This window comes from Cyrtonyx montezumae, unplaced genomic scaffold (genome assembly GCF_038088225.1).
Source record: "Cyrtonyx montezumae isolate F1298 unplaced genomic scaffold, pur_monq_1.0 scaffold_23, whole genome shotgun sequence".
Classification (NCBI taxonomy): domain Eukaryota; kingdom Metazoa; phylum Chordata; class Aves; order Galliformes; family Odontophoridae; genus Cyrtonyx; species Cyrtonyx montezumae.
Window position 1 is genome coordinate 9,367,602 of NW_027071970.1, and position 27,804 is coordinate 9,395,405.

General features: G+C 40.3%; 1 protein-coding gene across 1 annotated transcript in view; it reads right to left on the minus strand.

Annotated features, from left to right (window-relative positions):
* Positions 1 to 17,964: 17,964 nt before the first annotated feature.
* LOC136050297 (transmembrane protein 132B-like) overlaps positions 17,965 to 27,804 on the minus strand; it is a 134,773-nt gene continuing 124,933 nt past the window's right edge. The window contains exons 6-8 of the mRNA XM_065739111.1: positions 23,158 to 23,431; positions 21,709 to 21,900; positions 17,965 to 20,493 (exon numbers count right to left, since the gene is read on the minus strand). Of these exons, the coding sequence (XP_065595183.1) occupies positions 19,342 to 20,493; positions 21,709 to 21,900; positions 23,158 to 23,431 (1,618 nt within the window). The 3' untranslated portion in view covers positions 17,965 to 19,341. The remainder of the gene's footprint in view (positions 20,494 to 21,708; positions 21,901 to 23,157; positions 23,432 to 27,804) is intronic.

The window sequence follows — 27,804 nt, forward strand, 5'->3', positions numbered from 1 at the left end:
ATGCTACCTGGCAACATGTGCACTAGGAGGGGGATGTGTTGGTTGGGGTTGGACAGGTGGTACTGTATCCTGGGGATCTTGGTAAACTGTCAGGGCAGGGGATTGGTGTCAGCGTGGGGTTGGAATCTCAGGTAGCTGTTGCTTTTTAAGAATAGCTGGCTGATGGGGCAGGAAACATCTCACTGTCTGCATGAGATCATGTGGAAGTTGAATGGTGGATGCTTACAGAATGACTGCGGGCAGTGTAGAAGGAAAGAGAACTCAGTGAGCTGGAGAGGGAACACCTTTTCCTCTTCCTTGTCTTCCAAAATCAAAAAGCCCCGTTTACTCATGTGGCTTGTCTTGTTATGGCAAATATGCAAAATGCAGTTTTGTTCTACATAGACAGGGTAAGTTATTTATAGTGAATTTTAATACAGTCTTGTTGGAGGAAGCCCAAATGCTTCCTTCTGCCATATGAAAAACTTACTGCAATTATTGCAGACTTCTCAGATTCTGCCCACTTCATGTCAAGTTAGCATTGCTACATCTTCACTCTGCAGAGCAGCAAGATCTAGAGCAACATATTTGGGCTCTAAGAAAATAAAGTGACAGGGATGTTGGCTAGAGGATCCAGAGCTGATATGCATAAGTACACTTTTTTTCTAATTGAAAGTGAATAATGGCCTTATAAACTACTGTGAGCAGCCTATGTCTCTCTGGGATGTACAGCACAGCTGCTGCAAGACTGTACCAAAAAAGTGTTTAAGCACATGCAGGTATCTCAGTGAAATTAAGATTCCTAATTGGGTCAAAACAACAACAAAAAATGTTGTGGTTTTTTTATTTTTATTTCTTTCTGCAGCAGTTACTGCGGAGCCTGACAACAGTGTATTACCACCTCTGTCAGTTCTTAAATAGCACAGCAGAGTCCTCTCTCCTCCCCCGATGAGGAAGAGAAATTCATGCTGTAATATTAATAACTGTGGGGCCCTTTAGCCTTTAATAATTAACACATTGCTAACTGTAGCTGAATGTTCCTTTTTCTGATTCCAATTACAGACCCATTTGGACTCAGCTCAGCTGATGGTAGTAGCAGAGCAGTAGTGTTATGACAGAGACCTACATCTAGGTGAAATTGTTCTCCTTTGGCCCACACAGTAGACTAATGAAAAGTCTGGACCCTCTGACAGATGTGAAGCCAAAGTATCAGGTGTTACAGAAGAATAAAGTACTTTTGTACTTCAGTTATTCCAACCTAGGGGACTACTTGAGCGTCAGAGCCAATTCCTCGAGCCTGCTGACAAATACACTCACCAATGTAATGAAATATGTTCCTTCCAGTAGGCGACAACTGTTCATATACTTGCTGCTTTTCCCCAGGATACTGCTTTGTAGGAGGTTCTGTGCTGTGTTCCTTGTGGGATGTCCTCATTGGTAGGGATGAGTAAGACCTGGTCAGAAACCACAGATCTTATATTAGCTGGGCCTGGTATTTTCTGTCTGAAATAGAGTTGCTAGTGCCGTTCTAACAAGAGGTTTAGCATGTAGAAAACCTACTGTGATCTTTGCAACCTGATTTACAAGTCTTGGATAAATGTTGTTTGTGTTTACTGCAGCATCGTGATGTTTTGGCAGAATTCCTGCTACCCTAGACACTGCTGCTAGCAGACAGGCCAATTTAACCTTAACAGCTCCAATGTTTCTCAGACTGTAGCCTTATTTCAGGTCTGCTATTACGCAACCAGAACTGGGAGGAAGGCAACTAGCAGATTCTAAGCTGTGGTAACCTGGCCACTAGAACTGAGTGATGGAAACTGCCATTATCTCCTGTCTTCTGTTCTGGGTTCTGCAGTCTCATCCCTTCACATGTGTGTGCAGCTATATATTGAGAAAGTACAGAGAGCTGGTCCAGCTGAAAACCAGACTAACAAAAACAAGTCAGTTTTTGTTGGTATGGCTTCCTAACCGTGCCTGTGTTAGCTTCTGAAGTAATCAAAAGAGCAGGTAGAAAAGGCTTGGAATTGTATTGGAATATACTACATCATCAGACGTTTTCAGTAATTCTATCAGATGTACTGTCAGGCTTTTGTAATGCTAGATGAAAAGTTAATCCTTGCTGTTTACGGCGTAGCCATGGGTGTGATCATTTTCAGCTACCTGCTGACAATTAATACAAGTCTCAAGAGATCTTCTGATTTTTCTAATTATTTTCTCACTGCTTTAAATTCGAGAAGTTGTGAAGTGGAAACAAAGGAGGGCTCAGAGGGAGAAGTCCTTTAGCTCAGTGGTGAATGTGGGCACTAATTTTCAGCAGAAATTAGATATTGCTTGAAACTGAATTTTTCATGGGGAAGCTAGTTCTGACAGAGACATTTCTGATGGATCTGGGCTTACTCCTTGTTGACCTCTGATTTGAAGCCATTTCTCTTTGTCCTATCACAGCCCTGCTAAAGAGTCTGTCCTCTTCTTTCTTACAGCCCCTTTAGATACTCTTAAAAGTATTTTAAGTAGCTTTGTTATGGAAACAAACATTATAAACACTGGAGTAGATGAAGCTAAGAAGGGTTAAATTTTGAGTATAATCAGATATTTCAAAGATGACATTTCAAAACTTTCAGCATATGTGCCAAGTTAAAAAAAAAAAAAGTTTTTCAGATGTTTTTAATTAAGAGTTTGAACAAATTCTAGTTGGAATAGTGAGCACTCACATTTTTATATAACAGACAAATAAAGACAGGATTGCTTCACACATTTTGGATGTTTTGGTAGAGGTCACTTTCTGGTTTCTCCAAGCCTGCTCACCCATCTGTGATCCTCTCAAATACCATTAATCTAAAATGTTATGCCAACAGTAAAGAAGAGAAATAGTTTTTAGTAAAAAGTATGTTGTTTGGCAAAGAATAAAGGCAGGAGAAATTTGATTACAAAAGAGAATCCAGTGATTAACACAATTAGAGACTAAGAACCAATGGTTTCGTCCATACCCTGTTAGTGCTTTATGGATTTATGCTGGAAAGGTGGTCTACTGGATGGCAGATAATGATTACATGAGAAAGACACTGGACTAGGTTGTGAAGTCATAGGTTGGCCTTTCTCCACTCCTGAGACAAAGAGAAAACACTGAGGGAAGAGGCTGTATGTTCAGTTGAGTCCTAGTAGCACCTAGCACAGCACTACTACTGCTTACCACCACTTCAGAGGTCTTGGAGGTTTGCCTTGGTTTGGAAGTTGTTCTGCTGTGCAAGAAACGTTTTTGGAAAAAAATCTCTACAGGTTCCAAGTAGGATAAAGATTTAGGTTAAATTTTCCTGAAATGCTGGAAAACATCAGCTGACTTCTTCTGGTTTGGTATCTTGTTATGTATTCCTGGATTACCCTGTTTTATGGTCATGCAGACCCTAGGAAGGCAATGGGTTAGCAGAAAATGCAACTCAGAGGGCAAAAGTTTGTGCTGTAGGAGACATTTGAAGTTAGAGTGCTGGACTTACCTCACTTAAGTGAGTGCAGAGCTGTGACTCTCCAGAACTCCAGAGTTAATGACAGGATGGGCACAGGATGTTTTGTCTGCGTTTTCCTATCCTTTCAAAGTCCACAAAAGGATGCACGTGTCACACCATAGGAAGTCAGGACACTCACCAGGAGAAATGGCCAACATAAAGGCACATTTTAAAGATAGTCCATGTCCACTGAAAATGCTTAGGGGGAGGAGATTGCATTTTTTTGTGTCAATTTTTTCTCCCTGCTGACTATTGCTCCCACCTTATCAATGTTTTATAAAAGAAAGAGAAACTTCCTGCAGCTGCAGAGGCAATTTGGAGAGATTAAAAATTTATCCCGTTTTGAGCAGTGTTCAGCAGGTGCTAGAATCCACTTAATCACAGGTGGGCAACCTGTGCACCTTCCCCTTCCCAAGGCCAAAAGACGGAGCCAGAGTCCAAGCAGTTCTTTGAGGCAGCAACCTTCTGTCAGGACCTGCGTTCAGTTCCAGCCATACTGATCCTCAGGCTTTGCCTAGAACTGCAGCAAACTCAAGTGCAGGGAGGAAAGAGAGACTTATTTTTCTCCCAGTTGGTTTCATTTCATGGAGCAGTTCAAGTGCACCTGGATCTGCTCCATTACTGCAGCAGTATTCTACTGAGCTTTGAAATTGCATCAGCAGTTAAAGAGCACAGACTTTATTAAAAGTGTCTCCACTGGCAATAATTGCTGAAATTAAGTTAACTTTTTCTCTTCTTAAGCTAGTGTATGTTCCATGTTTCCTTAATGCTAACAGTGGAGTGGTGGTCATAGTTTGTCAGCTGGTTTCCTTTTGGTGGCAGATGGTCACTTCTTCCAGTGCTGCTGTAGTTAATGGACAGACATGGGATGCTCTGGGAATAGGTGTGCAAAATATCTTCAGGTCTGTTTTGTTGTAGGCTCTGCAGAACCCTCACAGTCTGCCTGTACAGCTGAACCATGTCCTCCACAGACTGGGGTGAGACGGAATCAGCATCACTTCCTTGAAACATTTGCAAGATTAAGAAGGGTTCTAGAGAGCAAGTATTTTGGTCATTGGACGTGCAGATTTGTAGTTAACATTAGCTGAAATTAAGGGGTTTTTCTTCAGGAAACTCAGATAATATCATGTTGGTTTTCCCTCTGAAGGGGAAAGAATCACATGGTGTAGAAACATCTCTCCAAAATATTCGTCTCTCCAAGAATTTTATTAGGACAAAGAAGCAAAAAGAAAACATCCAGTTGTATTTATGAAATCAAAACTTTTCTATGAGGGGAAGGCTGAATAACCTGGGTCTGTTCAGCCTGGGGATCTGTGGGGGGGGATCTGATAAATGTTTTTATATATCTAAATGGAGGTGGGAGGCAAATGGATGATGCCAGGCTCTTCTCAGTAGTGTGTAGCAATAGGACAAGAAGCAATGGCCTAAAACTTGAACATAGTAAGTTCCATACTAGCATACAGTTACTTTTTTACAGTAAGAGTGATGAAGCACCTGAACAGGTTGCCCAGAGAGGATGTGTAGACTCCTTCTATAGAGATAAACGAAACCCATCTGGAAACCAACCTGTGTAATCTGTTGTAGGAAACCTGCTGTAGTAGGCAGTAGTTCTCAATGATCTCTTGAAGCCCCTTCCAACCTCCGCCATTCTGTGATTCTCTGAAAACAGCACCCTAATTTCTGAAAGACTCTTAAGCATATGTTTTCTTCCCATCTCTAAAGGAAACCTAATTAAAGCATCTCCTTCCAGGTATCTTTTCAGTGAGATTTCATGATGAAGCCAAGTGTTCCATTTCACATTACAATCAATTAGGCCAGCATTTTTGGGGTGTGAAACATTACCTGGGATGTGAGGAGACTTCTTCCCTTTGTTAGTAGGTCTGTTTGCTGCTATCACAGTTGGTTTACTGTTCCATATCAATGAGCAAATATTCACCATTGCTAAAGGTAGAGTGTTTCTAAGTTTTTTCCTCAGGAGAGCAAGTCATGGCTGGCAGTGATACACTTAGTATGCTCTGTACCATTTGTTTACAGATCTTCACATAGTTTCCACCCACCTGAAGTAATTGCTTTTATCAACACCAGTAATTAGAAATGCCAAAGAGGCATCAAATTTCCTAACTTAGCATAGTATAAAACTGTGTGTGGCAGTGTGCTGTGACAGGTTGGACTAGGGAAGACAGCAATTTGGGGAAAGATTGGAGTCAGAGGGCTTGTTACATAGGAAACTGATAATTGGAGCTTCGTGCTACAGCTGTAAGGAAATAGCATAGCTCTCTCTCTGATTTCCCTTGGTCAATTTCTTTGGAATGCTGTGAAAACACACTGGGATTTGTAGGGTCACACTGCTTTTGGGGGAATTTTTTGTTGAGAAAGTTTTCTCAAGTAACAGCACAACAGAACAGAACTGCTGTCTGACACAAGAAGAACACAACAATTGTGTTGTCAGGATGGACAGGTAAAAGGAGATAGCTCCAGCACAAAAGAAGCTCTTTGAATCTAAAACAAAAAAGCCTTTGAATCTAGATCTCCCACAGCAGATGAGCATTTTTATCATCAAGGTGTTCAGATGTTGTCAAATAGGTGTGTCTGTCAGCCTGTCTCATCCTAAAATAGGGTTCTATTATATTATAAAGCATATTGGAAAGCTGGAACACACGTTCTGCTTTCAGGCTGAAGGTTCAAGCTCCTACCTCAGTCCCAGACAGGTTTCTGCATCATTCATGATAGGTAATAATGGAAATCAATTTCTGACTAAGCTCTAAATAATTGCTGCCAGAATGCCATCGTGGTGCTGATGAGTATTTACCCAACAGAAGAAAAACAGCATGTTGATTCTTGAACCACAGAAAGCCGTAATTGTCATTTAAAATCTGGCATGTTGTTTAAAATACTAAATTCATTATCCTTCAGAATCTTTATACGTATAATTATAAACTATCACTCTGAATACATTTGCAAGGGTAAAGAAATAGGCGTTGTTTCTTTCTGACAAGAGATGAGCCTGTTGACTTGTTCCATTTTTAAGATCTTCCCTAACCTAGATATCCAAGGCCCAAGCAGAAAGTGGAAGTTTAACAATCCCTACCTGCTTAGCAAGTAAAGTGTGCTCTGTTTCAGAGCTATTTATTCCCATTTGTTATTTCCAAAATTCTCATTCTGAAATTGCAGTGCTTGAATTGTGTATGTTGCTCACACAATAACCAATATTCCTGCCTCTCCTCTTTGACTGCAACAATTTTTTTTTTCTTGAAGTGTTGGGATAAAAAAGCCAACAGAACATTAAAACTTCTCAGCTCCAGAGATGCTAAGCTGCTATCAAGGGCTGTGACAGGGTATGTGTTTTCAGAAGTATTGAAAAGAGGGGGGAATAAATTCAAGCTTTGACATTAATGAGATGATAACAGCCATTGGCTCTTGTTCAGTAACTGCCACCTCTGAATTTCAGCACTGAGACAATCAGGCTTTCGCTGACTTGGAGAGGAAGGGACCTTACTGAGATCATGCTCTGCTTTGACCTGGCTGTTATTTTGTGCAGTTATTTGCTGGAAGAATTTTGATGAAAATAATGATCCCAGAATGTGATTTTAAGAGCAGAGACTCTGTGGTAGGCAGGTAAATCTCAGACAGGTCCAGATCCTGGAATAAGCTCTGCCCTTGGGTGTTTTCTGTGTGTAAGCAGAGATCTTGAAAATCCAGAGCTTTAAAAGCTTGAGAACCTGATGAATCTATCCAGTGTAATGAAATGGTGATCTCAGTGTGTACCCTGCCAGTAGGGTGGGAGGAAAAGAAAACAGATGCTCACCTACTTGACAAAGGATGTTGTGCCTTCCTTTTGCCATGCTTTAAATTAGTGCTAGAAATGCTCAAGACTTTATAAAAAACTGAAGAGTGCATAGAATGTTTCATATCTCTTCTAGATGCAACTTGAGAGCAAGAAGCTCTGGCCTGCCTAAGCCCACTGGTTGGGTGTGACTGCTCAGTCATTCCTTGTTCCCATTCTGCTTGCCTGGCTTTGCTTTATTTCATGGACAAGTCATTACTTAGATAACACTCCTGTTTCCTGGAGTAATGGTGTTTGGATTTCAGTTGGCTATCACCCTGAAGATCAACAAGTCTTGGCTTTTGTAATTGCAAGCTGTGGTGTGTGTGGATAGATGAGGCATCTTTTATATCTTGGTTGTGTGGAGCACTATTTGTCAGTAACACCAGGAATTTACGGGTTTGGTGTCAAGATTACACAGGGAGCTCTACTTATGAGAAACTTGATGAGAATGTGGCCAGGTACTGTTAGCATGTGTCTGCAGACATCCTTGTATGTGCTGGACTGGAGATCACGTTTCAGTTTCATTGCTACTGATTACAGCTTTTGTGATATGTGCTTTGGACCACAAGATAATTTATCTCTCAGTTACATTTGAGATGATCTAGCTATGTGCCAGGGAGCATCATACGTGTTGTTCGTGCATTCATCATACAACCTGTGCAGTTTTGGCAAATTGAAGAGAAAAATAGAATCGGGCTTTGCTTAAAGAGAAACTCTTCCGAACTTCTGGTGTATATGATGTGTTTCATAGAAAGAGAATTGAGCTGAAATAGTACTACCACGAAATGCTTGATCACTAAGGAGGGGAGATGTAATGATTTTGGACAGCAGCTGTCAGGGTTAAGAAAGTTATTTGTTCCATTGGTTTATAGCAGAGACTAGTAGTATTTTATTGTCAAACAGAATTAGTTTTATATCAAGAAGAGTGATTACTTGGGTTCACTCTGTTTGAGATTAAACTTGATGATTTCATGTCTATTATTGATCTCAGCTTTACATTCAGAGAAGTAGTGGTTTATATTTTACTTAAGGGGATTTGATCACAGTAGATGTAATCTTCAATGGTTTCTGCAAATAAATTAGTAAAGTTGCAGTGCCTCTTACAGTATCTGAAGGAGAAAAGTGAAGGGGAATAAAAAACATTACCTCAACAAATCTAGTGCAAAAAAGTATGGGAAAATGGCAGAAATACTTCTTACCTTTTCCTGTGTACATGGGACATTCTGACATGTGAGTTTGGCATACACACAAACAGGAACCACACAGCAGACACCCTGTCAACAGCACATTGCAGCTCCAACTTGGATGAGCGTTTGACAAAGGGATACCAGAACTTGCTGTACATCATCTCCTCTAATTTATCCTGAGATTACACCAGAAGAGAGAGGGACAGCCAAGGTGCTTTCTAGCATTAGAACAGGGTCAATGAAGCACCAAATGTGGGCTGCCTCCGTAGGAGGGAAATGTGTGAAATGTATATAATATGTCCCTAAAAATAGATAAGTCTCTTTCGGAATATCTTAAATCAGGTCGTTAGAACATGCCATGAGACACAGTGCAGCCTGATACGGCTCTTCCTTTGCCTCTGGAAAACCTGTAGCTGGGAGAAAACGGGGTTGTGGCCAACCAGAGCTCTGCTCCACTGGGCAGTGTGCATGGCTACAGTGGGGGGAGTGAGAATTTCATGGAGGGCACTGGAAGCCAGCTGTGTCAACTTGAGAGCTGCTCAGCATTCCCCAAGGGACAGGTGGTATGTGATGCTGCCTGTTCACCTTCACTGTGAGTTGTGGGAGCAGAAACAAGTCCTTCTGGCATTATTTACAGCTGTCCTATTCAGGCTATCACGATTCCTACTCCAAAATGCTACGCTTTGTTTGTGCTCCCTGCATTCCCTACAGTGTCTTTGATTCTTCAGGGAATCAATGGTGTGCAGTTCTGCCACTTCTGTCATACCTCTGAGTGTCAAGTGTGTGATCTCATTTTTCTTGTGAGGTCCCTTGCTGCATGGCAGAGCGTGTTCCTCTGTGACTGAAAAGTTCAGCATCTGTTTAATTGCTTACCTGAGGTAATGCACTCGTTTTGTTCATTTTGCTTAGGATGCAGCTACAGCAGAACAGAGCATTCCTCACATGCAACCTCTCCCTGATTCATCCCTTCCTCAGCTCCATGCTGGAGGAATAAATGCATAGCTTGTTCTGAAAGTAATGCCTCCTACCCATTTCCATAGGAACTACTACAGAAACATAGAGCACACAAAAAAACCCAAGCATTTGGTAGAGCCAGTTCTCAGCTGCAGAACAATATTAGGCAACGCAGTCACCACCATTAGCTTTTTTTCACCAGTGATGAACAAGAGCATGCATGCCATGCTCATAAAAATCTGCATGGCTGTCTGGAGCGTGGCATCTTTCACATTGCTGTCACTGCTGCTGAAACACACCACCCACTGCCTCGCTGGCTCACATCCTCTGTTTGGTCTCCATAAACGTTTGGCAGGTGGCAGTGGGTACCACTTTTTTCTGTATGGAGGAATTGGGTGACACAACTTTGCTTTATATGCACATCCATGTGATGAGCCACTTTGTCAGACTGCCTCTGGGGAGTCCAGAAGTGAAAACAGTATTCCAGGTGTGGTCTTACCAGTGCCGAGTAGCTTTTCCAGGCTTTGAAAGGATGTACATCATCCAACAGAAAGAGAAAAGAGAAGGAGAAAGCAGGTGCATGGATTTGAAGCTAAGTGGATGGGTTCGTTGTGAGGGGAGTTCAAAAGATGTTGCCTGAGGCATTATGATTATTATATTTTTTACTAATTTGTGGATTTGTTTTTCATTTTAGTTTCTCTGCTCAGTGACCTGGTTCATATTCAATAGCTCACTAAGTTATGACTACAGTCGAAATGACAGAGCATGTGTTTTCTAATTTTAGGTATAAGGAGAAGTGCAGGACTGAGGAAAAAAGCTCACATTGCTCAATGCCAACATGGGTGAACCAGGTCCTTCTCAGCAAAGGTGGTGAAGTGACTGACGGGTTACCTGTCCTTATGGATCCCATAAGCTTCTTTTGGTGCATGCACTGCAAATGTGGCCAAGTGGTGCTGCCAGACTGTGAGGTTAAGGTCATAAATCATTGATGGCACTTGAAGAATGCTGCCCACTGGAACCTGGGAACACAAGCTCTGTTATATTTCAGGAAGGTCTAAGTTTGTGCCTGCCTAAAAGACTTGTTAAAGGTATTTGGGTTCTGTAAGGGATGTCAGAATTGATGTTGAGTGCCGTTTTTATAGAGGGCTTCTTCTCAACCTGGGCCAGAGTCAGCTGGCAGCACTGCTAAGCAAGGCTCCAGTATCTACTGCTTCCTCCCCACTTGTGTGCTCTTCTTTCCCTTTGAACAATGAAAACATCCATTCCTGCCTTCTTTATCTCTGGTCTGCACCAGTGTAGGAAGGCAGCTGCAAGGTTTTTACTTTATGGGATGTGGGGGGGGTTGCTTGTTTCTGCTTTGGTTTGACTTTGGTGTTGTGCATTTTTGTTGTTGTTTACGTTTTGAATATTCCCATACTTAAAAAATGGCAGAAAATAAAAGTAGAAGACAGCCCTACACAGCTGTATGTCTCTCAGCATGGTTCCAGTTACCAGCTTCTGGCAAGTCGAGGGAACTAGCTGCCTTACAAACTCCATTATATTGACAAATGCATACTTCCATTATTCAGACTGCTGGAACACACAGTGCTTACTAGCATTTCCTTTGAAAATACTATACATCCTCATGAGTTACAATGACCAAGAGCCTAACAAAGTAAGCCATTGTAAAGAAGCATAGCCCAGTCAAATAACAGCTGAACATACAGCAAAATCCTTGCTTTGATCCTTGTTTGCCTTTGGAAATACTATGTCAAGTATCTTTATTTAAATGAAGCTTAGTTTAAAGTAGAAGCAGTTGTTTCTGGAATGCCATAGTGGCTCCTGAGTGTACAATTTCTTTTCCTATTAAGAAAATGGTTGACTGATTTATTCTTTGTTACTCAAGTGCAAAATCCTTACCAGCACACTGGGCTTTTGCATTTACTGTAAGCATTTTCTCTCTGCTCCCCTGCTGTCCCAGTCTGGCTTCTGATGCACTGTGTATCTTCACCTGTGTGCAGTAAAGTCACCCTAAGGAAGCACATCTCTGTTCCACTTTGGACAGGGTCCAGAAGGTGGTGCAGTTGCATGGCTTACAGCATGGCAGTCATCAGCATCTTCCTCTTTAGAGGTATTTGGGAATCCTGAAATGACTCCTTACATCCCCACCGTGATCAGGTATCCTGCCAACTTTTCTTTTTCAATGTATTTTCTGCTTGTGTTGCAAACAGAAAGAAAGACAGCAAGAATAAGATGAACTCCTTCCAAAGTAGGGAATGCCCTTAGAAACTTTGGCTTTTACTAAACCTTATCTAAAGGAATGCAGCTTTTGTAGGGCAGCAAATTAAATCCCTTTAGTTATTTGTTCAGCTTCTTCTGGCACAAACCCTAAAAGCCTGAAATCCTTTTCTAATCTATATTTTGGTGATGCATGCTTTTGGTCCTTTTAGAGCAAAGTTAGATTGCGAAGTTAGAATGAGGTATTAGAGATGGCTGAAAGCCAGAAAAGGAGTTCTGCATTGAACCAGAACTAATATTAATCAATGTAGGCACCGTACACCATGTTAACAAATACACCAGACAGAAGAGCTAATTTTATTTCCAGTAACCATGTAACCTTGTACCTAAACAGGCTTCTATACTTCCATGGTTTTATATTACGGAGTATTTGCTGTTTTGAACCACAGCCAGTGTTGTGGTATTGGCCAAACATTCTGCATGCTGGTCTAACAGAGCTGTTGCTGCAGATGTCCATGCTGTAGGTTTTCTCAAAGTCTGAATCATTTCATTGTGGATTTTAATAGGATGTCAGTGTAGGTGGCCATTACTGTGACCCAATGTAGCTGGTCTCAGGGTAATCTTTCTTCAAAGCAATTGGAATTGCTCCGAGCCCTGTGTGAGCAGCTTTTTCACAACATCCCTTCGCTGACTTGCTGGGGAACACAGCACAGTGGCCATTCCCTTCTTTGTGCTAAAAGAGCATCAGTAGAAATGCAGCTCAGTAATGTATGACAAGTATTTCCTGCCACACTGCTCTGGTCAGCAGGGGGATGCCATCTCCTTTCCACTCAGATGTGGTCCTACACACAGACCTCCTAAGGCTCCAGAGCTGTGGACAGCATTGCAAATGCTAATCCTGCTGCTGGGGGTATTTTCAACAATGGGGTATTTAGGTGAGCTTTTTTTTCCCATTTCTGATGAGCCATTACTGTTCAGAGGCTGCAGGTGCTCCTGCTTCCTACTTATGCAGTCCTCTTCCACTTCTCTGTAGGCAGATACCTGTAACGTGTGGGCTCAGGAGCAGTGGCAATGCATTACTCTTAAATGAAAACAACTACTGAAAATAGCCTTCCGTGCACGGTGCAGAGTGAGTGGGTGGGGATCCTAGCTGACCCATCTTATATGGTAGCTGACATCAATGGAAAGCTCCCAATTATCATCTGTCTTTGGCTAAAGTCCTTGAATTTTCTGTATTTTTCTTAGTATCAATATCCTGCTCTGTACCAGCCTCTTTAGTCCTCGCTTAACTACTCCAGAAAGAGATTCTTGAAACCTGTCTTCACAAATTAGGCCTTTGGAAGTGACCAAGCATTTTAGGTTTAGAAAAAGAGAAAAAATGTTTTCACTTATCTGTGTCAAATTTGTGCAATCCTCTGGATATCATATGTATGCACTTACAGTACTGGTATGTTTAGAATAGTGCAAGCAGAATGTTTACCTGGGATTCAAATGGACTCTTTTAAGCAGTTTATATAAACCAAGGGCAAATGTTTGGACAAAGTCTTAATGACAGCAGGGATATCTTTGTCTAGTTGTGGTTTATTTCCTTGCAATAGTCAGGTGGCTCTGTGTAGTTTCTCATCCTGTCTGGTTTTTGGCTCTGAACACTTAGCTTATTCAAAATTGAATTAAACTGTGAAAATAAAGCACTCCCAATCTATCTATTGGAAATAAAGTGAAGTACCTTGTCACAATTTATTTTCCTGGGAAGGTGGAATATGTTACCTCAAGTGAAAGATTGATTTATAGCCTGCAGGATGATAAGTGGCACCTGTTTATATATGTTAAACACTTCAGAGTGTTTAAAAAGTTGCTAATTTATAATAAATAGTAATGCCACCTTGAGATTTGGTGAAGAAGGTGAGCTTTCACTCTGGGATTTCTGGGTTAGTGTATGGATCAGATTTCGAGTAATGGATTTTTTTTTTCCATTTTAAGCTAGGAATGTCCTTAAAAATCAAAACTTAGAATAGGTTTTTGTATGGGTTTACTGGTTTTACTTTATAAAGTGTGTATGTACACTTCAAAACGCAGACTGTATAAATTCCACCATGTCTATGTAGAAAGTAGTCTGGAAGAATGAGTGGGAGAGCATTTTAATGCTGTTATGCAGAGTGTATGTGTACTCTAGATAGGGTCAGGCTCTGGGCAGCCCAACTTCTGCAGGCTTTGGCCTGGCCAGCAGCAGTGCACGGAATACTGGGAAATCCAGACTGGGTCTAAAGTTATAGTGATTCTGTGGCACCAAGTTTATATCCTACTTACAGCATCCCATAACGCCTGCCACTGGGGCATGTGGACATAGGAAATAATTAATGGTTAAGATTTCTGTGTAAATACACTGCAAAATAGCATCGTTATTTGCAACGTGTGTAAATTAGGAAGGCAGTGTAGCCAGGCTTATTTGGAAATGAATGGTTTTCAGCAGTCATATATTTCAGTAAGATCACAGCTTTGGTCATGCTATGTTTTTTAGTTAGCGTTTTTAACTGACTTAAAAAAAATCCTTCCTAGAGATAATATTGAGGAATCAGAGTGTATTCTGTTCTCCTTACCACGGTTTTAAATTGTAGGATTAAAAATACGCATTATTTCCACTAAATCTTGAGCTCATTACTTGGGTTTTATATCATCGGATCCCATTGATTTTTATTTTATTTTTTTTAATATGACTAACCCAAGATTATCAGAAGGAATGATATAAGCCTTTATCCATATTGGTTTATAAGCCCTTAATCCAAAAGGTATGCTGCTGGAAGCAAGTAACAGCGTTACACATTTGAAGGGTCCCAGAGCAGCACTCAGAGCTCCCCTCACCTGGATGCAGTTTCATGGATGCCTCTTTGGAAAATACACCTTGGCTTTGTTCCCTCAGTAACCACTCTTCTGCAGACTCTGTCCACACCCATCTCTGAAGCAGAAACAAGCAGAAATGTACTGCTGTGCTGAAAAGAATGCAATGGGGGGGTGTAGTTAATTTGCAACTTGCTCCAATTTAGCAAAACAGTGTCCCCACATGGACACTACACAGTGCCGTGTGTCATCAGTTATGTAAACTCTGAGCACTACCACTTGCTCTGTTTGCTACAAGCTAGAGGTGTTACTGCCTGCAAAAAGCAGCATTCAGTGTTAGGTGCTATGAGGCCATGTCTGACCCCTCAGACCTGACAGGTAATTGTCCATCTCTGCTTGTTCCTGTCACAGCCCATCTCCTAACAAGGCCAGTGGGAGTTTCAGCTGAGACAGCCCTCAGGATCTGACCTATTTCATCTGTGACATACAACACCATGTGAACTCCTGCCTGCCAAATTCTAAGAGCTCATTTTTTTCCAAAAACGCATTAAAATTTAGTTTCTCTGAGATATTTCCTAAATCAGTGTTTAATCTATTCATACAACTGACTTTTGTATAGAAACAAATTGTCATAAGCTAGAAATGACAACAGTGATTATTAAATTGTTCGAGTGATGTTAAATTGCCCCTATTAGCACAAAGGCAGCCAACAGGCTTGCCATGAGTTTGTACAACTGGATCTCAACTGTAGTCCAGTTGCAAACAGCAGAGGACCTAATAATTTTGAGATTCCTTGATGCTCATGGGAGCATAAGACATCCAAGAAGGAAACTTATAACAATGAACTAAGGAAGGATCACTTACTGCACCACTGTTTGTGGGGAAGAGAGAGTGAAATCCCTGGATATAATCTGGTAATTCATGGTGTTTTGAGCAAGGAGGCACCTAAACAATCCATGTTCTGGCAATTGGGCACATCACTGTCTGCTGTTGGCACTCCAGGGCACACTGCTTTCAACCCAACCAGTAGATCACCTTGATCAGTACAAATGGAAAATGCCTTAGAGTCGGTTTTAAAAAATCACATCAACAGTATGTTTATTTCTCCAGAAGAATCTGTGTCTTTTTCACAGTCTTTCAATTGCTTCTTTTCTGAAGAGTGAAGACTTTATTTCAGACATCTGCCTATAGAAAATCATTGTGGTTGTTTTAAGGGCACATTTAAAGAGGAAAACTGAGGCTTGAATAACTTAGCATACAAATTACACAGATATAAAAGTTGTCTTTCATTGTCTTAACTTACAGTTTATTTTGTACAGAATTCATTATGTTATACATCTAAGACTTATTATATCGTATAAACATCTTGGGTGTGATGTATATACATATTCAGTGTTATAGATTCAGCAATTAATGTATGCATTTCACAATACACTATAGTGTATTTCAATGTAGTGCACATGATATATTTCAGAAAAGAGCAGTTCCTCTATGAAAAAATGGTATTTCATTCATAGGGTACTCTACTTTGAAATACAGTTGTTGGTTTTTTTTCCATTATATCATGGACTGTTTGTACTGTGTCATATGGCTGTAGGAATTTCTTGTACATTCCCCAATATGAATTAAGAAACAGCAGCTCAAAACATTACTCTATGTGGTTCTACATCAAGAGGAGAGCAGGGCACTCGTTTCCTTAATCCTTATTAAATGAGAAAGAATGCATAGACAGGCCACGTGGAGCTAGGCTGCGTGTGATGTTCGAATGAAATAAAAAGTTCCCAACAGATGAAAACCACTAGCTCCTCTGTATTCTCTGTCTGCCAGCTCTTCAGCTGGCATTAGTGCCTCAGCTCTGATTTGCAAGAGCTGAGGGTCTGGCTTCAGCTCTGTTTTTACAGTTCGCAAACTCCCCATTTTTCATTAACCCTCTCTTTGCTTGCTGAACTGCTCCTTGTTATATGTATTGATACTACATATTGCCTTTCCTAGACGACAGGAGAAGAAACTTGCCTACAGTGTTTTCTCTTTCTATGCTATAAATAAGATGTTCTGTTTACTCAGCATTAAATTACAGGTGTTGCTTCCCTGGGCACCTACTGAAGCAGAATTCTAATTAATCACTATAGTTTTTCTTTTTTAGATAGTTCCAGTTTCTTTCATATTACATATCACACCTTTTAATCACCTAACTTCCTTTGCTCAATAATCTTAAAACCAGAGATTCTTTTATCAATCTACAGATGCTGTTCTTTTCACAGCAGAATATTATATATTCCATAAATAAAAGACCCTTTTTAATCCTATTTTTTAAGAGCTTTGACTCCCTGGGGAAAAAAAAAAAGTGCATCTGAAAATGATTTTTGAATTATTTTAAAATAAGTTTACATTCAAGGTATGTTATTTTGACAGTAAGATATGAGATATTTCATTTTGGAAGTACTGCCCATCAACTCAGGTCTGTCCTTCACACCTACTGTATTCATCTAAGTTCTTTTCCTTCCCATTTAGAGATGGCTGTTGATTTCTGTTAAGCAGTAAAGATTCAGAAGAGCAGGTACACACAGCTGTAGGTCTGTCCGTTCAGTGTCCCATAGTGACCAGGGTCAGTGTTCAGCATCTGCTGGTGCAGTTGGCAGAACTGGGGCTGCAGTGAAGTGGGTTACAGTGCTAATGAGATCCTGGTTGTGGCAGTAAGCAGGTGGGTATGCATTCATGAAAACAACAATGCTGTTTGTCCCGTTCAACTACCATTGCCATGCTGTCTCATGTCTGGTTCAGGTTTATTTGTGATCCCTTTATACAGGGGAGGATCAGGCTGGATATTAGGAAAATGTCAATTGCTGAGAGGCAGTGGGCATGGCACTGAGCTGCTGCAGCTCGAGGAGCACCCGGACAACGCTCTCAGATAAAAACATGTTGGGAAGAGGTACTGAATCTTAAAAAAGAGCTGGGTTTTTTTCCTGTTCTAACTAACAAGGATCATAGCAGGAATCAATGGTTCCTCGTGAGATCTGGTACACTTAAAGAGGGAGGGAAACGTTTGTTAGACATTCTGAGATTTCACTTGAAGTACAAGAACTGCATCCCTTATCAAATGGAGGCATCGCTGTGGTTTGTTACTTTATCTGCTTAAAATTGGATTATAACAGATGCTTTTCCCTGACGATGCAGTTCATCTCCAGTTAGCATAAGTCTTTAATCACTTTTATAAGCTTGGTGTCCATGTTTTCCTTTGTAGTCTCACTATCAAAATTGTAGTATCTTGCAGTAGTTATACTAAACATGTTCCTAGTGGTGGATTAGGATCTAAATGCATAATTTGCTAAAGTAAAGGTTGTCTGGTTCTAATATCAGAACTGAATTATAAAATGAAGGTCTTATCTTGAAGTGTTTAGCAATGGTACATAAGGTAGTCATAGTTTGGACTTTATCCGTTGGAAGAACCTGTGCTTTGTGTGTGTTGTTTGTTTGTTTTTTTAGCATTATGTAGCTTCAGCTTTTTTCTAAGTGTAATTTTCAACATATTTCAGTTATTCTTCCATACAAATACACACATAATGTCTGTGCAATGGCAGCTTTAAATATTCAGCATGTATTCCTTGTTACAACTGCAGATAATTACTTTATAATGTGCCCTTTTCTTTCCTGCTCCCTTTTTAATGAAATATGACTCAAATGTGGGTTTTTCCTGTGTTTTCTTTGTAGCAGCCTTATGGTCTGTGATGGTTAAAAGGGGTTTGAGGAGTAATTTGTTGTCCTGCTAAAGCCTACCATCAATGTATTACTTTATTTGTAATGAGTAACACTGACTCCAAGTCTTTGCTTCTTTGCTAGGAAATCTCCTTCCTATTCAATGCATTTCAGTACCATATTTGGCTTTTTCCTTCTGATGAGAATGTGTATTGCCAACCAAGGTGCTGCATTTTCCTTTGAAGTATGTGCTGTTTCTTTGCAGGTCACCTTTTCAAGTAAGCAATGACGAAATCAAACCCAGGGTTGGTTACTCCTTGATTTTTATATTCCAGGGTTGTTTATTATTGTATTTACAGTTCCCTGTAAGATAAAACCCTTTCCCAGTAAGAGTTCTAACACCTTTCTATGTTTCTAATGACCCATATACTCACATGGAAAGGAGGAAGATAATCAGTGATGAAGGAGGTATCTCTAGGAGTTGATGCAGATGAATGGAAAACCTAAATCATTATAAATATTACCGTACTTCACTTTGGTACAACAGAAACAAAAAAAGATCAATGGAAATAACGTTCCCTAAGTCAAATAAAATTCATAAACAATACAAAAGGAAATTAACCACATGGGGTTTTTTATATGTGTAAAAAACAGTAAGACTACTTGGCTGCATTGCACGTAGGCAATAAGATTAGATTCATTCATATCCCTTTTAATATAAGCCATGTTTCAGGCTGTAAGCAAGAAATGTCCACTGTGCTTTACAAAGAATGACTGCTAGAAAAATCAATGCAAACAAAGATCCCTTTCTTTTCTGGTTTACCATTTATCATGAGAGATGACAAACAAATGAAGTCTCCTCTGAGTCTGAGCGTAGTTGTATTAGCATTTTGCTAGTACCAGGCAGTATACAAAAACAGCCATCGTGTAACACCTCCAACACCTACAGGCAGCTGCTTTAGGGGCACATCCTGGTTTGTGGTGAAACAGGTTTAACTCAGCCAGCCTCCTGTACCTGCTCAGTGATACCAGATTATCATCTCAGTAACTCCAAGGTTGGACTGTCTTGTTCCTATTGCTGACTGGACTGACTGCTCCACCATCCATAAACAGAAGGCATAAAGGTGATTACAAACATAAGAAAGTAGTTTTACATATTGTCTTGCAGTCTTTCCATATAGTCCCTAAGTTCCTTGGAGTCACCAAGACTCATATCTTGGCATACCCATTTAATATTATCATCACTGTCAAATAGAATTGAGTTGGTGTAGGGGCCTCCATCCTCCGGCAGTATTGTTGTATAGGAAGTGAACTTCACTCGCTTCTGCTTTGGCCCAGAAGGATTTATAGGTTCACTTTTAACTTCTTTTTCACAAAGGTACTCAGAAGATCTGAGGATATGATTATGAAGAGTCTTCTGAGAACTCCCATTAAGGAGAAAGTTGCTTTCTTCAAACTGCATTCCTCTGTCAATCATGGTAGTGCACTCCTCTGATGGGAGTGAAATGTCAACTGGGTTCTCCAGCAGTTCGACCTCGTTTCCAAGCCAGACCCAATCATGGGAATGGGGGATGTTGCCTTGCTCGCTCACAGCAAACCTTTTATGCCTGTATTTCCAAGCAAATGCCACGCAGTTAATCAAAAAGACCAAGATTGCTAAGCAGAAAACACACAGCAGGGCATACATGCCTATCTCCAAATCTGTTAATCCTCTTGAAGTCAATGTGAGATCACTGGGATTGTTTTCTCCTGGTATTTCTACTTGGGCAGGGAAACCTGTGAAGGCAGTTGGGTTATTTTGGAGCTGGTCATCCTCCAGGGATTCCTGATCAATGGGAGATATGAAAGTTGTGCTTTTGTTTGCATTGTCCTCATGATTACTAAGGACTCCATTTTTGGACCATTCTTGTGCTGTCCTCTCTTGTTCCGTGTTTTTTTCTATTGAATTGCTTGCATGGCTTTTAAAATCTTTATCTGTATCATCAATGTCATTGGTACTTTCTTTTTGATCAGAATCTTTCTGACCAAACTTCACTTTGACACTTCCCTTTCCAACAGCCAGAATGCTCTTTCTCTTTGTCTTCTGACAAGGTTCACTGATGACCATTTCAATTTTAATCAGAGGTCCTTGACCATCCCCTTCTGCCACTACCCCGGGCCATTTTGACTGAAGATTCTGGTGTACAGATACTACCATCTCATCCAGTGAAGTGATGGTGATCGAGAAATCCTTGGAGTCATAAATATCTAATGGTGTCACTGACCCATCGCTGAACAAAATCCAAGCACTCACTATGGCTTCCTGCAGGGAAAAGAGGATTAGAAAAAAGATGTGAGTGAGTACACAGGCAGTGCTCAGTTGTTTGTATGACATTAACAAAACAAATACACCATTTGGATTTGGTTTATCTTGTTTTTCAAAGAGAAAATGACAATGTCCTGCTCTGCTTCTCATTCTCCTCCTGCAATTTTGTGTTCTCTAGGCCACGAGGTGTTTATCTCACCTTTAGGAACTGTCAGACTAACTGTCTAACTTCTAAAAAAGTTACAAAAATAAAATAAAACTCTTTAAGTCTTAAGCAAGGCTCCTTCGTGGAATAACAAAGCTCCTCTAGGAAAATAATTGTATTTTCAAAGTCCTGGTTAATTAATTTTGCAAGTGCCTTATAATGGGAAATCTCTGTAATGCTGCAGTTCCAATGCTATATTTAGTACAACATGTGGAGCTGTTACAGACTGGAATGGTGATCCCACTCAGCCCACTGAAACAAAGTAGGTTAAGAAAATATCTCAGTGTGGTTCTGTCATGCTTCCAAATATACACAACTACGTGAAATACACAAAAGTGATTGCAGTTCTTTATGGAAACTACAAGAAACATTGCAATCCTCCCCATGTTTCAGAAGACTTCAACAAAAATAATTTGTCTTACTGCACATCGCTGGTCTGAAAACAATAGTTACACTTTTTCGACTTCTATAGAGTATCAATTCTATATAAATACAGTGAAAAATACTCCATTCTGTGGCCTCGCCCAAAATTGTTTAATTTCTCAGATTACATGTTTTAACCCATCAAATTTCAGCGTGGAAACCATGAAAACTTCTGTGTGCACAGCCACAAGTTGCTTTGGCTGAGCTGACTTAGACATAAAGTCTATCAAGGCACTATATCAATTTCTGATAACAGAGCTGAGCCATGTTTTCCTGTAGGAAAAAGTGTCTTGAATGGCTCCTAATTGCTTCCTACAGCATTACACGTGCACATACACAGCCATTGCTTTCTTTGTGCTGTGCAGGTTGGCCTTCTAGATGTGAAGAACTTAATGATCGTGCTGTATGAATGTTTGCACCTGTAGAAATTGCTACTAAGCTGAAGAGCCTTTAGCTTGTATGAGCTCATGGAAAGCAGTGCAGTTATACGTGCAATCCAAATTTAGAGCAAATAGCCTTCCCCTACATTCTGACAAAACACTGTAAACAAACCAATCATTTCTGTATGCTGTTTTTGATCATACCTGTTTTGGTGTGTGAAGGATATCATATGCAGAGGTGGTGGACACAATAGCTCTCTTATTTCCTTTGCTGATTTGTAAGGAGAGGGATAAGCCTGAAACTAGTTGTACTCCTAGATCTGTAATAGTTACACGGTCATCTAGAACTATCACTGTCTTCTCTGCCAGGATGGAATCAGAAAGAGGTGACAGAACCTTGAAAGAGAAAAGAAATGCCACGCGTGAAACAGCAACTGCGTCAGAAAACATGGTTAGTCCAATCAGCATAACACTTTGTTTAATCTCAGGTTTGTCACATTTGTGTATAAACTATAATCCATGTTTCCCCTGGGAGATTAGATTTATTTACCACTAAACCACTGTATTTACAAAAATAATTTAATAAAACATCCTAACGCTACAAAAATGGCAGCCTCATTTCAACTACAGAGTATGGTCTAAATTAAATGAATTTGTTTAACAAAAAAAAAGTAATTTTTGTATGGTCCATAACATTTCCAATGAATACAGTATAGCACAAGATACTGTGTGGGATACCAGTTAATGCTGAAACTCACTAAGGATTAGTGCACAAGGCTGGACAATAGGAACTTGCCCTGGTGACTCTGTGAGAACTGAGGACCTCAATGAGATGAGAGATTTGCAAAACGTATCGAAAAATCCCACTGGGTGCCCATCTTCATCTTCCTGTGCCAAAACAGTCTGTCAGTTTGCTCTAAGACCTTGTTTCTGAGGTACTCAGAAGGAGATAAATCATCTTTCAATTGATTACAGTCAGCTAGATCGAGCCCCAAATATTTGACATGTAAGTCATCTAACATAACAGATATCTACGTTATAAATGCCTGCATCTGAGCTAGCTGCCTTCTGCACTGTTGTAGTCACTGGGGAAAAAGAAGTACTTCAAGAGCAGAAATCCCTTGCCTTCTCTGTGCTGTTTGTTTTAGGTCGACAGGAACTGAGCTCTGTTTCTGTGTGTTGACTACTAAGGGAGTTTAGCATGATTTAAAAATTATGAGTGCTTATAATTTATCCTCAGTGCTCCTATTTCTTTATTTTGATATAGAAATCTGAATATGGATAGGTAAGCATGAACGCTCTGAAAAGACTTCTGAAGATTGTTGTTTTGTGTCCATTTTTTGTGTTTCATTTCGTGAGTGTTAAGGGACTACTTCTTCAAGGACTTCTAAGCAAGTAAGTATGCAGGTAGATCTTAGGTAAAACATCCTGACCTGTAGGTTCTTAAGGTCTCACTTTAAAAAGGAGCTTGTTATATGGATCATGTAACCTTCATTGTTCAGATAATCCCACTTAGTCCTGATAATGTGAATACATCCCTTCCTAAGTTTCACCTAAAGGTATTGTATGGAAGCAACAAACAGCAAAAATGAAAACCATTTCCAACTTCCTTTTAGGCTTCTACTGAAGCTGCAGTGACATCTTAGGCTGTACCTGGACTGTGGTGATGCCATGCTCCCGACCCACCAGAACTCGGCCATCTTGAAGCTTAGCAATCCTGGGATCCTCCACCTTCATGAAATCAGTCACAAGGTCAGTGATGTCAAACTGCCACTCAGAGCCTAGCATATAGGTCAGGTAGCCTCCAAACTCAGAGGATTCGGCTACAAACTGTGTGAGGACTCGCACCATGGCATGCTGATACTGAAGAGTGCAACCTCTTCCTTTTTTCTCATCATCTTCTTCATCCTCACTGTCACGGGTAGGCCTGTAAACATATTTATGTTTACTGAATTGCCACGATCTCCATACAACACCGCAGAGCTTTGTTTGCACATTTTCAATTAGATTAAGATTAGCAACATCTGTTGCTCCTTAAGAAACAGAGAACCAGATTTTGGAAGAACATGACATCTGAGGGTTACACTTCTACAGATTTTTGTGCTGTAAAATGTAAAAGCTGACATCACATCTGTTAGTCAATTCTTTATTAGAGTAGGGACTACCCAGTAACTTGCAAATGTAGCTGCCGTGGCTGAGATTCTAGTGGATCCACCACTTGCTCTCCTTACAACTTTGGCAGCTGAATCCTGCAGAGGGCTAAGGAAAGCAGCAGGAAAGGTTCACGAGAGGGCAGTTTGGGAACAAACCCCTGTTGCAGCTCAGCAGGGGTGGGAAAAGAAGTTTTAGCATCCCTTCCTCCACCTTTGCCCATAATGTTTGTATCGCTTTGCTTATCTCCTCCAAAATATTTCAGCACAATCTGAATTCCCTGCTTATGTAACGCTGCCCCACCTTATCCCACTGTGTTTGAGAACCCCATAGAGTTCACGCATGTAGTCATGTAATGATCACAAAGAGCTTCAATAAGCCCAAGTTAGGCACTTAAATTGTGATTCTATCCATTATGATGCTCTGCAAACACCATCCCAGAGTGGTGAAACTCGCCCTTAGGAATAGGTATAGCAGTAGGTACACTTCCATTACTGTGTTCTGCCTTGTCCCCCATGCAAAATATAACCTGTAGCAATACCACAGTTTTGCATAAGCTTTTTATCAGGCATCTCAGTGATTTGTACATTGGTACCTGGTATTAGGGTTGGTCACATCTCACAATTTTCTCTAGTTTAAAACCTGGTTTCCCATAAATTCTTTGTTATTGTTTTTGTTGTTATTTATTCCTTGGGGCAAACACACGGATTTTCTTATCTCTTGCAAGTCAGGCATTAAGTTCTAGGTGGTCAAATTTTTACTCGTTATGCCTTCACGCTGTAGAATTTATCGTTCAGAAATATTCTGCCTTCCTCCTTTGCTCATTTATTGAGGCTGAAGTGACTTTATAGCAAGGGTGTGAAATACTGGGTAAGCCTCTTATTTTTTACAGTATTTTGGGAAGTAGTTTTGTGTTTACTGTGGTCCTTTATCTTCCTTTTTGAAATACTAGCTATGAAAAACTATTATAAAACAGAATTGCTTTTGTTATAAATTGTTTTATGACAAAGTTGGCAAACTGTTAGCTGAAAATGTATCTAAGAAAAGCCCTTGTGCTCTTCAAAATACTATAAAGTCCTGGTGTTACAGAATCTCATTCACTGGAAATATATTCTCAATGCATCATTTGTTAGGTGAATATATGTATGTATTCAGCCTGAAGTAAGTGGTACTTGGTACAGCCCTTTTGGATTTGTGTGTGTAAAACAGCAGTGTCCATCATTAGTCACTGAATGAAGCACCGCTGAATTTTTATGACAAAAAATGATCTTAAGATAGGATTTACATTATATGAAGAAAGACCAGCTGAGTTGCCAAGGGAAATTTTCAGCTCTTCTCCCTTTCTGAGCTGGAGATTCAACCTGGACCATGAGCTGACACAACTAGTCAGCAGAACAGCCACAGAGGCTGCACTTGAAGGGATGTTGACAAGAGTTTTCCTGACCTATCTGGACATCTTTTGGCTTTATAATGCTGTAAAAGAGTTCATAAACTCCTTAAGGTTTCCACTTCCAAATTATTCCTGTATTCTAATGCTCTCTAGCTCATCTAAATCTGAACACAGCTCTGAATAATCACAGGCTTGGGGAAAATCAAGCCCCAAGATGTGGAGCTTTTACCCTGCTGGTTTTTTAACAGTACTGTTAGCACCTGAGCAGAACTGCAGAATGTGCAGGAGTTAATCAGGTGAGAAGTACTTGCCAAATTTGGGGGAAAAAAGCTGCAGAATCACTGGAAACCAATTTTCTTATGGGAAAAGGCATCATAGAACCAGTATTCTGTGATGTGGAGAGATCTGTTCACATGTTCAACAGCCACAATGACTCATTTTTATTCCACTGCTGTTTTCCCTTTACCTTTACACTACCAGATGTTTTGCTCAGTCAGATCCAATGTGTTACTGTTATTCACTTTTTTTTTTTTTTGGGTGTTGATTTATTTTTAATTTCACTGTCTAAAGCTTGAGACTACTACACTCTTTAAGAGGAAACACATTCCAGGCAACTTTGAGCAAGAGATGTTTTTTTGGCCTCAGCCTGGTGCAGCTCAGGAATGTGTGCTGTGGGCAGCACGAGCAGGAGTTAAGGAGTGCGGTGAAAGGGCAGATGGGGATCACTACTGCTGGGTTATGAGGCTTTGGATTATCTGGGCAGTCAGTGCTACCAAAAGATGATTCGAGCCCATGTATTTCCATGTGTTATTTAAGTAGAAAAAGGTAAGGGCTCTGTTTCCCCTACAGAAATATTTATAGCTGTTGATATCTGTACATTTCTCCTTAGAATTATGTGGTTTCTACTGAATGCAAATGTGGATCATTGGAAGAACATCCTTAAGTCATAGACTGGGCAAGATGCTTTCCTATGTCAGTGCAAAGGAAAAATAGAGGTGTTTGAATTTTCAGTACACGCTTTTCAACTCTGCTTTACCAGGTACCAACTCAAATTCTCTCTCTCTTTTTTTTTTTTTTTTAAATAAATGATATCCATTTCCACTTCAAAGCCACAAATCCCCTATTCAGTTTATAAGAGCATTTCAGTGTTCTGTCTCCACGGACCCAACAAAATGTTTGAAATCTACTGAATTGCATAGTTCCCTTTAGAGTCTTAAATTTCTTGTTCCAGTGTTTTCAGTAGGATTAAAATCCTTCCCTCCTCAAGCAGTGAGCTCATTTTCTTTTCAAGACATGTCCTCATGAATATGAGCTATTGCTGCATATTTTGCTTTTCTTACCCCTTGGTCATCTCTCAGGTTAGCTCTGGAACTTGCTCAGAATCCTTATTACCCAATTCCTTGCTGCTTTTTCAACTTTGCTTGGGAGATTTTTTTTTTTAGTATTATTACTTTTAATTTTCTGGAGCGAAGCAAGGTTGCCAGAATTACATTTCATTTACATTTCACACAGGAAAGCCTTTGCCAGATTGCTGAGTTAAAACAGCAGCCCTGTTGTGAGGGTGCCTGCTAGCACTGGTCTTGTCAGTGATCCATCAACTTCATGTTACAAACACAGCCTTCAAGCAGTTTAAGTATGTCCCTTTTAATTTGCACCACTCTCAAACCAGGCATCAAGTTCTTGGGCCAGATGCTAATTCTCTGTTTAAAAAACCCCGACGAGATTGGTTTCGCTGGTTTTGAATTTGAAATACCCTACGAGAAGAGTCACGTATTTAAAAAGCATGTGCAACACCCCCAGCTGAAAAGAAATCTATTTCAACACAATGCAAAACTCCAGCCACCAGAAGCTGATTTAGTGGAAGCTGCAGAAGGTGTACCTAGCTCCACTCACAGCTCAAGAAAAAAACCAATCTGACTGATACCTTTGCAGATCTTGGAAATGCAGCCTGCCTGTGAACAAAACTCTCCGCGGCCTTATCTCCATAGGGCTTTAAACTCAGTTAACAGAAGGTGTGAATTTACAGTGTGTGAAGCTTTGTGCGGAAGTTATTATTCACAAGTGATGTGGTTTGAATCCAGTTTCACTTGATTCATGTTAAAAGGATGGCTTCATTTCCAGGTGACAGTGCCCACAAAGAGGTCTAGTTAAGCAATTCTTATTTTCCCTTTGTTTAATTCCAGCTAACTTTCCTGTATTCGTCTCCAGTACAAGACAGGACTGATGCAGACTTACCACCACATTATCCATGTGTTCAACAGAGTGCCATTTGCAAGCAATACCATACCTGGCTTTAGTAGGTCGTAGAGGTTTATGTGACATGAAGGTTCCAGTCACCATGATTTAGGTAAAGGCTTTATTAGCTACTGCTCAGTGACCAGATGCTGGTACAAGTCCAACAAACCATGTGCCTGACACTGAAGCATATGTTGGAGTCCTGCTGTGTGATGTCTGTTTCCCTGGGAGCCTCACAAAAACAAAGTGCTATTCCAGTTCCAAATATGTACTTAAATTAAATTTCCAGCTTGTTCTGTGAGGCTTTAGCCATGCAGTTCCTAATAATGCAAGTTGAAGCCATTCATCAGATATAAATATATTGGGCATAGAACTAGTGCAGGAGCTTCAGGAAGAGGATAATTATTTTTCAGATGCATGAGGAATCAAAGTAAATGTCCTTGTTGGGCTGGCAGAGTCTGGCTGGACCTCTTCTCCACTTCAGTATTTGACTTTAATTTAAACATACACCTTCTGTTTGCTAC